Raw genomic sequence first — 14,935 nt, forward strand, 5'->3', positions numbered from 1 at the left:
AAGATGTTACCGTAATCGCTTTTCGAATGGTTTTCAGTTAAAAAACTGTTGTATTACAATAATATTCTATCCTAATTCACTTGTGATGCAACAGTTTTTTAACTGAAAACCATTCGAAAAGCGATTACGGTAACATCTTTTGAACGAAAGAAAGCGAAAGTCATTGTTTTCGTCATGATTTTGTCCCACATTTCACTGTAATACTTGCGTCATTTCAGCAAAAATATTTCATTTCTGTGAATGTAGTATATCAAGCACAGTATGAATATAATATCATTGTAATATAACAGTATTTTAACCGAAAACTATTAAAAAAACGAGTAACATCTCTTGAACATTGGAAGGTTAGGTGAAGTCTTTTGTTTTCGTCATGTATTTTATCCTATTTTACATTGAAATGCATCACGTTTCAGCAAAATTACTATTTATTTCCAAAAATATATTCATTCAGGCGCAGTTTAGGTAAAATATACGTGTGATGTAACATTTTTTTAATTGAAAACGATTCGAAAAACACGTACCCTCTAGCCCTGTTTAAGGAGAGGACTGGGAGAAGCTGTTTGGTGCTGCCGATGGCAAGGAAAATGACTTGGATGGATTTTAATGAAAATATTCAGAAATATGGTATCGTAGTATTTATTCAAGTCAATTAGGATAGAATATTATTGTAATACAACAGTAGTGACGATGTGGAGGGGGCGGAGGGATAGAGCGGGGAGGAGGTGACTGGCGGGAGCAGGGACGAGTGGAGATGCCAGCCAGTACATTACGGGTGTATTAATTGTTTTTATAGCTATTTTTGCATTTTAATGTTAAATACTGTACATTACGTTTCAACAAAACTACCATTTATTTCTGAGAACATGGAAATGTTATATTTTTGCTGAAATGATGTACGTATTACAGTGGAAAGTGACGAAAGCAATGACTTTCGCTTTCTTTCGTTCAAAAGATGTTACCGTAATCACTTTTCGAATGGTTTTCAGTTGTGGGATTATAAGGCTAATGATAGGATAGAATATTATTGTAATACAGTACGAGTACAACAGTTTTTTAACTGAAAATCATTCGAAAAGCGATTACGGTAAAATATTTTGAACAACGAAAGAAAGCGAAAGTCTTTCGTCATGATTTTATCCCACTTCCCACTATAATATGTACATCATTCCAGCAAAAATATTACATTTCCATATTTATATCGAGAATATATTCATTCAGTCACAGTTAAGGTAAAATATACTTGTGATGTAATATTTTAATGAAAATCCAGTATCGTAATTTTCTCTTGTTTCAAATTTAATTAACAAAGATTGATGTTTCAAATGTAATGAACAAAAATTTATGTCCAGTATCTATAAATTAACTTTAATAAATGAATACTTTGTTTTACATCGTCCTGTGCTACCATACCATGGATTTGGCTACTTTGGGCTCGCAAGAGATCTGCCCTGGCAACTGTACCGACACTCACAGCTGGTGGTGTGTTGGTGCATTGTTTCCATTGTTTACTGGTAGTTACTGGTAAATATTTTTCAACCTAACGAAACTATTACCCGTTTAGAGGTCGACCCCCAATTTTTGCCAAATAATTTGGTCTTAAAAACTCGAACTACACACAGGTATATACGGTAAATAAGGACATGGGGGCCAGGGATTTTTTAGGGGGGGGGGCAGCAATAGTACACGGATTTTTAACATTCACGGGTATCTCTGTTACCTAACCCCCGCGAATGTTAAGGGCCGACTGTATAAGGCATTCTCCAATACAGATAATTATAGGTTGCTTGAATATAATAATATTAAAAAGAGAACTAATGGGTGAACCTTCTTGTTTCAGCCTTATTATGGATATAATAACCAAGAGGTGATAGATATGATCCGATCACGCCATCTTCTGCCATGTCCTGAAGATTGTCCACCACGCATCTATGCCCTCATGGTAGAGTGTTGGCATGAGACTCCTAACAGAAGGCCTACTTTCAGGTAAACTTAATTGTGATAAGGGCTATTTCTGAAGCACGAATTACATACCATAGACACTTTTGTGTGTATTTTCTTCCTGTAGCCATAGTTTTCTTAAAATGATATATACAGTACCAGTAAATTTGAAGAATAAATAGAATAACAATAAATAAGTTAAATAAAAAAATACTGTAGAGTATTGTCATTTGGCTGCTGGACAACTAAATTTGTCAATACTGTAATTTCACTACACATGGGAGACAGCTAAGATCCCTCACTCTCTCCTCCTAACACACACAAGTTTATTTCCTTTATGTTTTTAATCTTATGATAATTATTTACCTGTATCTATATTTTTGGTACATTTGTTAAGTAAGATTTAATGTGCATGTAACATAGTAAAAAAAAAAACTAATAATAAATACTGTACATGTACAGTAAAACCTTGGTAACTCGGCACATATGGGGCTGTGGCGACCCTTTCCAGTTTGGGTCCCGCAGGAATCAAGTTTGGGACCTCTTTTGTTTAGTCTATACCAGTTGTCTTGCATCTCGGCTGGATACTCATGGTGTTGCCTACCATTACTGTACTGATAATACACAGCTTTATGTGAAAATAATAAATGTCGAGGATATTGAGAAGATGTTAAGATTTGTAAGGCTAGGAGAAAAATTAAAACTGAATGATCATAAAATCGAGATCATCATCATCTGAGGAAATGGGACGGGTGACAGTACAGATGATTTTTGCTTTTTAAAGTTAGGGGAAGTACAACTCTCTCCTGTCAGTTCTGTTTGTAATCTTGTAGTGTACTTTGACTCAAAACTGATTTTTTAAGAGCATATAGATTCAGAGGGTAAGAGTTGCAGCTTTCCTATTTGAAATCTATATACTGTATTTTAAAGCAATTTTTGGATAGACAGTGTTTTATGACTCTATTACATTCACTTATTTTGTCTCGGTTTGACTATTGTAACTTTGTGGGTCTGCCTACCTTATTATAAACTGAAGAAGTTCAAACTGTTTTGAACAGGGTTGCCAGGCTTATTTTTGCTCTCCCACTGAGGGCTCCCACTACCCCATTCTTTATTGAAATGCATTGGCTTCCAATTAAACATAGGATATAGTTCAAACTCTGCCTAATGACTTTTAGGGCACTTATGTTTGGTGAGCCTAAGTATTTGGCCAACCTGCTAAATCCTCTGATTACACATTCTGAAATGATATTGCATAGTAGTGACGATCCCTCGTGCCTTGAGGAGGCTAGAGCAGTACGGGAATGAGCCTTTCCTGCCAGATCCTTTTCTTATACAGCACCCAGATTGCACAATCAATTGCCTGGGTCCATAAGTAGCTGATGTCTGTGGAGGCCATTAAGAAACGTCTTGAGACCTTTCTATATTTGAAAGCTTATAATCCTGAAAATGATGGAGAATTATAGGGTTTAAGAAATTACAATTTATGGATACTGTATACAAGGAATACAAGTCAAACTCACTTTTGGCAATCTTTCTTTTTGTAGTATTTGTTTTTTATATTCGGGTTAGCCTTGACTTTGTGGTGTTTTGAGCTTTAGTGAATTTTATAGAGAAACAAAAGACCAGCTATTATTATTATTATTACACAAACTTGCTCTTCACAGCATGCATTCAAATATTGCCTTAGAAAGAAATTTGGTGGTGAAAGATCCAGGAATTAAGGTGGCCATAATTGCTTGGGCAATATGCGTCACCAAACAGTAGTCTCAGTTTGATTACAATGTTGAACCGCAAAGTGTGGCTTGTGGTACAGTTTTAGTTTGTGCTTATATTTCCTTTACTTTTATTATTTAAAGAAAGGTGGTATGATATGAATAATCATCTAAATATTTGGTTATCAATAATCTCATTTTGGTTCTGTCTTCATGAGAATTAAGCTGCAGTCACACTGGAGTTTCTACCAAGAATAAATTCACCAGTGTTGATTTTTCAACGAACTCCTCAAGTTGTTTCTTCAGCAACAACTTATTTGTTGCCAAAAGTGGGATGATACGGAGCGACTGGAAATCCATGGTACGGTGGGTTGAAATTTGCAATAGAGTCTGTCATACAGTATTAATAAAATTTACACCGTTCTTATTTTTTCTTATTAATGTTAAAATGTACAAAAAATATCAAAAGTGTAATTCAATAACAAAACACGAGCCAAAATTTCATACTAAATAAAATATAATACAGTAAGTCCTTGCTTAACGTCAGGGTTACGTTCCTAAAAATGCGACGTTATACGAAATGACGATAAGTGGATCAATTTTCCCCATAAGAAATAGATAAAATACGGGAGTTACGTTCCTGAGCCTCCCTATACCCCATGAAATACATTACATATAGATAAAATTACTGCCATTTCTATAGAAAATAGTGCATACATATACAAATACTAAGTTTGTATTGGTACTCACCGATGGGTGGAGGTGGTAGAGCGAGTGTGTGGTGGGTAGTGAAGCAGAGGAGGCGGATGGCGGGAGGGGAGGAGTATGGCGGGAGCGGAGGAGGGCGGGAGAGGAGGAGGGTGATGAGTCATGTAGACTCTGCGCCATGCCGAGAGAGTGTTGCGCGGCCAGACGGGAGAGGGTGATGCGCCGTAGAAAGTAGTCCGTGATGACGCAAAACGATGTAGTACAGGTGCTCCTCTTACAAACGAGTTATGTTCCTGAGGCTTGTTTGTAAGTTCAACTTTACTCTTGTAGATACCAAACATATTGTAAAAAATGAAAAGATTATGGATATTTAGTACAGCTATACCCTTTAATACAGCCTTAAAACCTGGCTCACCCTTCTCCGCTGAGGTAATATTTGTTCTTTCTGGAATTTTCTTCAAAATAATCCAGTTTCATCCACATTAAATGCCTGTTCTGGCAGGTAACCCCCCTCAGTGATGATGTTTGTATCTCTGAAAGTTTGTAACTTGAACATTCTTAAGTAGAGGAGCACCTGTGTTGGATCACCGGGACGAGAAACAAATTTTTGGTCTCCAAAGTTTAGCGACGTAGTATCGAAACAATGTTCAACGGGACGACGTTAAGCGCGGACTTGCTGTAATAATAAGAAAACATTAAAATGGGAATTTCATTTGACTCTTAGAGTACTTTCATCACTTTTGTAAAGAAACATCACTTGGACGCTACAAATGCACACCAAATTCCCGTGATGGATGCTGCTAGTATTCCTTGGGGCAGAGAGTCTCAAATTACGGTTAATGCTGCCATAGAAACATATAATGAAGCCATCCTGCTCTCCAACTGAGCTCAAACTAGCCACGCAAGTTGGGCGCCTGGCCAATGGTTCCTTTCGCCAGTGTGACCAGTGTGCAGATCCTACTGTTGACTTATTACCTGTAGATGAAATGCAATCGTGGATTAATTGCACGGAAAACTCTAGTGTGACTGCAGCTTTAAGGAAGCAGTACAATATATATCATTTCATTTATCAAAGACTGGGTGAACTCATGTTAATGATTATTATGTAAGTTAGGGAGAATTCAGGCAGCTTCACACTTGCACTTTTTGCATCAATTTACAAGGATTGTCATATCCAGTCATTCTTTGCTCATCAACTGTAAACCCAGGCACGTCTCATGTAAACAAGCATGTCAGATGTATTTTGGAATATCAACACCATTAAATAATGTACTCTTAAAGAATTATTAAAAGTTGATACTAAATACTTTTAGAATTAACGTTAGTAATTTTTTGTGTCTTTATATTTTATTTTATACAAATATCCTCATTATCTAGTGTGAATCTTGATTTGAGCATGAAACTGGTGCAAGCCAATCAGGCAGATACAATATACAGTATTTCATTTGAATGATACACTTTACTAAAGATAACAACTCTTGAATAAAACATCAGAAAATGGGAGAATTTCTGCAAAAATTGTTAGTGTGACACTGCCTTTAATTTAACGTAATTTATTTTATTAGAAATAAGACCGAATACATTTTTTTCTTTTTTAGAAAGTTAACTGGCAATTCAGAGGGCCAATCCAATACCCAATCACGACTGTTTTCTCAAAGTCCTAGGTAAATTTACTGTCTTCTGAATGCCTGTTAAATATTTTATGGCATCAATCCCCAAAAATTCCTGGCCTGACTCTAACTCTAACAACCACAGCATGTCAGTGAACCACTATTCTCCTGGAATTCCTTCCATAGGGGCCGAGATGATTGTTATTTACTGTAAAATGTAATATGTAAGTAACCACAGAATTTGTCTAATGAATAAAGAGAAAACTGTATACAGTACAATAAAGATAAAAATAAGAACAAGTAAGTGTAGTGGTATATTGCATGTGGAAGATGAGTGTATATCTGGGAGCATCAGGCAGAGGAGTGGGGAGGTGGGGGTAGCTCGTGTGGGTGGCTCCCTCCCCCTCTCTCCCCCAAGATCCCTTTAACACGTCTTTATGCAATTTCACCATAATTCTCATATCATTTAAGTTAATTTGGTGCCAGGTTGATAGAATATTATCCTAAAAGCATCAACTTTCCTGAAAAAAGAATCCTACACTCAACACCATGAATCATTTTACAAAGGTCAAACAGCTGATAGGCTTATCGCCTTCACTCCTGCTTACCACAATGTCTGTCTTGAACACTAGGTAAATACAGTGAACCCTCACTTTACGCGGTCAATTGAACCCACGTCGGCCCGCGTAAAGCGAGAAACGCGTAAAGTGAACAACATAACATATGGGATTAATTGAAATAGAGACCGGGCCGACCCCCCAGACTCCACTTTTTCAGACACAATACCTACGTTGTATTAAAAATAACTTCTTAATTTTATGATGGTATGCACACACAGTTAATAATTAAGAGAAATATCAATAAAATTAGGTTTTTTAACACTTACATTAGCAGAAAAGATGGCTGGGCACACGGGGATGGGGGGGTTGGTTCCGAGGCAGAGGGCAGATTATTGGCCCTCAACTTGTATCAATTGTATCACTATCCACCACAGAGGCTTGCAGGGCCTCTTTGTCAAACCCCTCAAAGTCCGTATAAGTCCATATCCTCACTATCAATATCACTGACTTGGGCCGGCTGTGGCGGGTGAAGAACTCGGTAATGTTTTGATGACTGGGCGACCTTGTGCGCATCCTGCCCGCGCCGCTCTCCGTGGAAAAGAGTACATATACCGCGTAAAGTGAACATTCCGTGTTCGGCAGGGTACCGCGTAAACGTGGAAACGCGTAAAGTGGGGTTTTACTGTAAGTACATTACAGTAGTGTATTTATCATCACTTAATAAATACTATTGTAGTGTATTTATCATCACTTAAGTAATTTTGCAGTGTATTTATCATCACTTAAGTAACATTGTAGTGTATTTATCATAACTTACCATAAGTAACATTGTAGTGATTTATCAGAACTTAATAAATACTACTGTAGTGTATTTATCATCACTTAATATGGTAAGTAATATTGTAGTGCATTTATCATCACTTAAGTAACATTGTAGTGTATTTATCATAACTTACCATAAGTAACATTGTAGTGATTTATCAGAACTTAATAAATACTACTGTAGTGTATTTATCATCACTTAATATGGTAAGTAATATTGTAGTGCATTTATCATCACTTAAGTAACATTTAGTGTATTTATCATAACTTAATAAATATTATTGTAGTGTATTTATCTTCACGTAATAAGTAATATTGTAGTGTACAGAATTATACATTTGCATATACCCTGCTTTATTCATTAATTTTTCTAAGTGTACAGTGACTAAATTGAGACAATTATGTATCACTCAAAGCTAGTAAATAACATTGTACCAGGCCTACTTCACTAGGCTGGAACGTTTATATTATATTGGGTTTTAGTAGCAAAACCCAATTGTCTTTTATCCATTTATTTAGGAACTACTAAGACAATTCCAAAGTGTAAATCAACCGTAACTTATCACTGTAGCTATGAGTGTTAAGAGAAGGACAGAGGCTATGTAAATAGACCTGCTTAAAGACTTCCAACTGGTGTGAGTCGTTGAGTAAGAGTGATGCCCCAGGGCGTCACTGCCCCAAGCGCTGGCCCCTTCAACGCTGACCTAAGCAGTCTCTGGTCGCACCTTAAAAGGAAGGATGCCAATCACGTGATATCAAGATGATGCCTCATAGCCAGTGGAAAGTTACAGGGGGTGATTATGTATATACAGGTACTCCCCGACTTACGACCTACTCGACTTACGTCCACTCGCACTTATGACCTGCCTCAGTCATACCAAAATTTGGTCAAATTACATATTTTCGAGTCCCAACGTCACTACACAGACAAAATTTTCATCTGTAATTCACTTTAAAATGGCTGGCAAGCTTAAAAGTGAGTGTTTTGTGGTGCTGAGAAGAAAAAGAGACCCCCATTTTCGATTTTTTATTTTCTGTGTTATATAAGCATTTCCGACTTACGACCTGGATGTCGGTCCCTAACCCCGTCGTAAGTCAGGGAGTACCTGTAAATCAATATGTAATTAACCCATTTATATAATCATTCTGTTTATGAAACAGGGGCCATTACAGTAAGCTTATTTGCTGAAAGCTCTCACGCAAATGCATCTTGAGTGAATGCCTTCCAATACAGCTTATCCTTCTATTTTCAAATCATATTACAAATTTCATATTGTATTTTTTCTCTATTATTGAAGAAGTTATGTTAATCATGATGAACCATAAACTATAAGAGGCCGATCATGAGAGAATATAATACAGTAGACCCTTGCCATTCGTGGGTTTGCAATTTGTGATTTCGACGATTCGCAGTAAGCAGGTGGCAGCTATGGTGGCTAGCTTGCGAGCCTTTTCCCCGCTGCGCAACGAGTCACCCCACTCGCCCGCAGTGTCTCCTCTCCCTCTGCTTGCGCTCAACCATTGCCTGTGATGCAGCATCTCGTGTTGTGCTCTCAAAACTTTAGTGTTTCTGTGTGAAATGGCCCCTAAAAGACTGCTAAATGTCAGTGATGCTAGTAGAGTGAAGTGTAAAAGACAGAAGTCAGTGATGGCCCTGACAAAGAAAGTAGAATTATTAGATAAGTTAAAATAGGGGATGGGTGCTGCCGTGGCTTGTCTATTGCTTGGTATACAGTATTACACTAAGGTAGTATAATTTGCTATTCGCGATTTTGCCTATTTGCATCATTCCATGGAACCAAATCCTCTGCGAATAACAAGGGTTTACTGTACTGAATCGGTAAATAAATGTGGCAACACCCGATCAGCCTCACCCCCTTCCCTCCTCCCAGCCTGCTTACATTCTCAGTAGGCCTAAAGCAAATCTGATAAGACCACTGTGAGGAAATGTTCTTTTTATAAGATTTTTTTTCCCATTTCTTAAAATATGTATGTACTGTAGGCAGCTGCCAAACAGGGAGGTACTACCGCCTGGGAAGATATTGGAATCATAATGTATTGTCTAATGGTAGACCCTGCTGCCATATGGCATCATGAAAATTGTGACAAAGTCCCAGGTTGCAACTTTCTGCCTCATTTACACACAATTGCAGGGTCTCAATTATTTCTCTTACCATTGACAACACAATATACTGTACATATATTGTTTCTCACTCGTGATCATTTTTTATTTTATTTCTTTATGGTTTATTATTATTACAGGGACTCCCCGACTTACGACCTGCCTCAGTCGTACCAAAATTTGGTCAAATTATGTATTTTTGAGTCACAAAGTCAGTACACAGACAAAATTTTCATCTGTAATTCACTTTAAAATGGCTGGCAAGCTTAAAAGTGAGTGTTTTGTGGTGCTGAGAAGAAAAAGAGACACCATTTTAGATTTTCTATGTATTATTTAAGCATTTCTGACTTACCACCATTTCGACTTACGACCTGGATGTCGGTCCCTAACCCCGCCGTAAGTTGGGGAGCAGCTGTATTATTATTATTATTATTACTACTACTTTTTTTTATTTTTATTTTTTTTTTACCTGGCCTCCAGCCTCCCCCAATAGCCACACCTTCGCTATCCTAGCTGTGTTGAATTAGTTGAGCTGCAGATCTATGCGGCATTCGGTGACTGTAGCCTCATAGTCAATATCTGCAGCTGTTGTCGGCTTTGGAGCCGAAGCTCTCGTTCCCCTGGGGCAGAGCAAAGCCGACCGAAGCAGAGAGAAGGACAGTCGACATCTCATCCAGGCTGTAACATAACTTCTGGGCTGCTACTTCTGTTCGGAGATCACCTCTGCGAGTCTGGCGTAGAAACATCTTGCTATCTTGCACTTGGTCCCATCCCACCAGAGGTTGTGAACACTAGAGGAGTGAAGCTGCCTTAATAAATGTTCTGAATTCTCTCCCTGTATGCCCTTATCTTGTCGTTCTCGTTCCTTCTGTGTGCAGCATCTAGAGCTAAGTTATGGTGACATGCGGGATAAAAAATCCTGATGTCGAAGAAGGCTCGCTGTCCCCGCATCCAGAATCCTTGAGCACTGACGTCAACACTGGCTTCGTTGAATGTGTTTGAAGTCCTATGTTGGAAGATCTCGCCGTCCAATGGAAGGAGGGTCGATTTTACCATGACGGCAGATTTCCTTCAACATATTTGCTGTGAGATCCCTTACTTCGTCATGCCTCATGCATATGAAGCCCCCTTTCTTGCACACCATGGCGTGATCGACGTCATAGGAAGAGCCACACATGCATTGGGAGGGCAAACCTTCTACTGGCCTACCGTACCTTAGAGCAATGGCATCTGTAAATTCTTGTTTATTGAGACTGAAACCATTTGCCCTCATCGGTAACGTAGTTAACCAGTTCGAGGCGCCCACCACCTGTGCTATAGCTACTTTTTTTTTCAAATTTTCTGGTACTTGCGGCAACAGTTGCTGCAACTTATCGCTTTGGCCGTGCTGTCGTTCTGTCGTAATGGACCTTGAAATCTTGTTTACTTCACTTTTATCCACCTCCCCTTTTGCATTCTGAGCTATTATGTGGTCTGTGAGGGCTTCCATGAGCTTAACTGAGTTTTGATGCTCGGTGGCAGCAATCTCCTCTGGATTGGTCAGTCCCATTCCTCCCAGTCTCGGTGGTAGTGCAAGGAGTGATCTTTCTGCTGGGGTGTTTCACAAATTTGGGAATGAAATTGACGCTGGTAACTTCTTCCAGAGGGTGGAGAAGGGGTCCGATATCAGGGATCGCGTGCATCAGGTAGTTCCAGCGATGCTCGACTCCATGGGTGAATGCCGCAAAAGCCGCATGTGGCTCTTTGTTAGCAATCTCAGACAGAGCTTAGATTTCCCTAACCCACTCATTCACCTTTCCCGTTACGTACTCGGTCTTGAAGTCCGTCTTGCCAATTACTGCACGTAGGTGTCTTTGGCCATCCTTTGTTATTTTGACCTCACTTCCACCGAACACCTCCATTGTCCGTTCATAATGTAACGGCTTCACAATGAGGAAGGACGTGCTGGCGTTTGGGTGGTACCCTATTTGTGGAAAACACACACACACACATATCTGTATGTTCACTGTATGTTCCTTCACCTTTCTCTAATGAAGGCTTTTGTTAAACCACCAATGTATGTAATAAGTCATTTATGTCCAATGTATATTTTTAGCCTTCGGGCTGCAAACTTTTTCAATAAACCGTTTATTATTATTATTATTATTATTGTTGTTGTTATTATTATTATTATTATTATTATTATTATTATTATTATTATTATTATTATTATTATTATTATTATTATTATTATTATTATTATTACACACACAGAGAGGTCCCTCGGTTAATGAGCACAATCCGTTCCAGCAGGTTGCTCATTAACCGAAAAACTCGTTAACCGAAACCATTGTTTCAATGGGTTTTTGGGTAATTGGTTCTAGCTCACCAAAAATTGCCTAAATTCAACAAAAAAGGTAGGAAAGTACACTTACTTTGAGGTTTGTATGTAGAAGGCTCCTGGATGATGATGATGGGAATTAGAATGGGGGTGGAGAAGAAGGGAGAAGAGAAGGCATTGGGGTGGAAGAGAAGTCATCCCATGGTGCCATTTCACCTATAAAATTTTAGTTCTCTTGCTGTAATTCAAGATTATTTTCTTTAAATCAACACTGCACCGCATTATATATTGTCAATATGTAAAATAAATTTCAAAATGACCAATAATTTGCTTGCAAACAGAAAAAAAGCATGCATGAAACTAGTTTCCTTACCTTCAATTATGTTCAATAATTGTTAAAATGACTACAAAATTTAATATTAAACTTTTAAAATTATTGAATAGTATAAACTTCTTGATATTTACTAAAATAGTAAGGAATTTAAGCCCTATAACCGATTACTGTATTGGCGGACTAATACTACAAATGCAAACGAAAACATGTTGAGGTCAGCTCGTAAAAAACTTGTTAATCGAGGGATTGCTCGTTAACCGAAGTTAAGAATCTTATGGAAGGTAAATCGTTAACGAAATCTCGTTAACCGAGGGATCACTGTGTGTGTGTGTGTGTGTGTGTGTGTGTGTATATATATATATATATATATATATATATATATATATATATATATATATATATATATATATATATATATATATATATATATATATATGTATATATATATATATATATATATATATATATATATATGTATATGTATATATATATGTATATATGTGTATATATATATATATATATATATATATATGTATATGTATATGTATATGTATATGTATATGTATATATATGTATATATATATATGTATATGTATGTATATGTATATATCTGATGGGGTATGCTATAACGAACGTATTGGTTCCAGAACCTCGTTCGTTATAGCGTCGTTCGATTATAGGATTAATCCGTTTCAGGCCCCAAATATACAACATAACACTGGAAAAATTCTGGAAAATGTAAAAAATACGGTACTTTATCTTACCCTAGTGTTATTCAGCATGCAGGTACCCTAAACACTGGCACATCACTATCACTTCCACTTCCACTGGGAGTCTTGGCTTAAGGTCCTCAAACAATTGTCTGGCCTTCTCTAATATAGCTTCACTAATATTTACCACCTGCCATTTCTTTCTCCTTTATCCACACTAAGAGTAAATTTTCCATCTCTTCAATCACATTACACTTTGCTTTGCTAAGTCTAAAATTCTTAGCCACTTGCACAGTTTTAACTCCTCTTTATTCTTCAAAATCGTACATATAGTCGATTTAGCCATCCCATATACATCACTAAGATTTAATGCTTCTTCCATTCTCCACGTTTCTTTATAATTTCTTTCTTAGTTTCAAGGGTTATTAGCTTTCTCCTCGCTTTGGACGACTCTTATTTACAATTGTATACTTGTATAACAAAATAGTTATACAAATAGCAATTTCCATCAAAAGACGAAATTTCAACAATAACAGTGGTGCTGGCTACACAATGAGACGAAGATGGCGCCTGATGTCTCTGTTGTGGGTGCGTGGTACAACAATATTCATCGCCAGGCGTAAATCCCGTTTATTCATCGTTAGATTTGTGGGTTAGATTTATAGCATTCTCAATTTTATAAGTAAAACAGGTTAAATGAAGGATATTAGTAGTAGGATCCGTTAGATTATAGCATACCCATATATATATATATATATATATATATATATATATATATATATATATATATATATATATATATATATATATATATATATATATATATATATATATATATATATATATATATATATATATATATATATATATACTATTAAGGTGGTCATATTTTCAACTTTGGATTTTTACCCAGACCCTGCTAAAAGTGTCCATTAGAACAAAAACTTAGGGGAGGAGTTGAGTCCATTATTTGAATGGACATTAACTTGGCACTGTATTTCTATTTCTCAAGTATTAATTGTGTGCATGTACCATCATAAAATTAAGATGTTATTTTTACTACAACATAGGTATGTGCCTTCAAAAGTGGAGTTTGGGGCTGGCCGGTTTCTATTGGAATTAATCCTATATGTTCTGTTGTTCACTTAATCATGATTTTCACTTTAACGCACCCTCTGGGGTTCAATTGACCAAGTGGTATACTATATATATATATATATATATATATATATATATATATATATATATATATATATATATATATATATATATATATATATATATATATATATATATATATATATATATATATATATATATATATATAATAGTAGTATGTATAACGAACGTAATTGGTTCCAGAACCTCGTTCATTATAGCATTCGTTCGTAGGATTAATCCATTCCAGGCCCCAAATACAACCCGTTAACACTGAAAAAATTCTGTGGAAAAATGTAAAAAATAATGTACTTTATCTTACCTTAGTGTTATTCAGCATGCAGGTACCCTAAACACTGGCACATCACTATCACTTCCACTGGGAGTCTGGCTTTAAGGTCCTCAAACAATTGTTTAGCCACAAATTATAGCTTCACTAATGTTACACCTGCCATTTTTTTCCTTTATCCACACTAAGAGTAAATTTTCCATCTCTTCAATCACATTACACCTTGCTTTGCTAAGTCTAAAGATTCTAGCCACTTGCACAGTTTTTAACCTCTTATTCTTCAAAATCGTACATATAGTCGATTTAGCCATCCCATATTCATCACAAAGTTTCGTAATGCTTTTCCATTCTCACGCTTTCTTTTATAATTTCTTTCTTAGTTCATATTAGCTTTCACTGCTGGATGAATCTATTGTTACAATTGTATACTTGTATAACAAAATAGTTATACAAATAACGCTAATTTCACATCAAAAGACTTGAATTCAACAATAACAGGTGCACTGGCTACACAATGAGAGAAAAGATGGCGCTGGGTTTCTTGTTGTGGGTCGCGTACAACAATATTCATGCGCCAGGCGAAATAGTCCGTATTCATCCGTCACAGGAGTTATGTCATAGCATTCTCAATTTTATAGGTAAAACCGCT

General features: G+C 36.7%; 1 protein-coding gene across 1 annotated transcript in view; it reads left to right on the top strand.

The window, feature by feature from the left end:
• LOC121869289 (inactive tyrosine-protein kinase transmembrane receptor ROR1-like) overlaps nucleotides 1-14,935 on the top strand; it is a 176,111-nt gene that overhangs the window by 153,681 nt on the left and 7,495 nt on the right. The window contains exon 20 of the mRNA XM_042370535.1: nucleotides 1,838-1,983. Within this exon, the coding sequence (XP_042226469.1) occupies nucleotides 1,838-1,983 (146 nt within the window). The remainder of the gene's footprint in view (nucleotides 1-1,837; nucleotides 1,984-14,935) is intronic.

Source organism: Homarus americanus, unplaced genomic scaffold (assembly GCF_018991925.1).
Source record: "Homarus americanus isolate GMGI-L3 unplaced genomic scaffold, GMGI_Hamer_2.0 scaffold36734, whole genome shotgun sequence".
Classification (NCBI taxonomy): Eukaryota; Metazoa; Arthropoda; class Malacostraca; order Decapoda; family Nephropidae; genus Homarus; species Homarus americanus.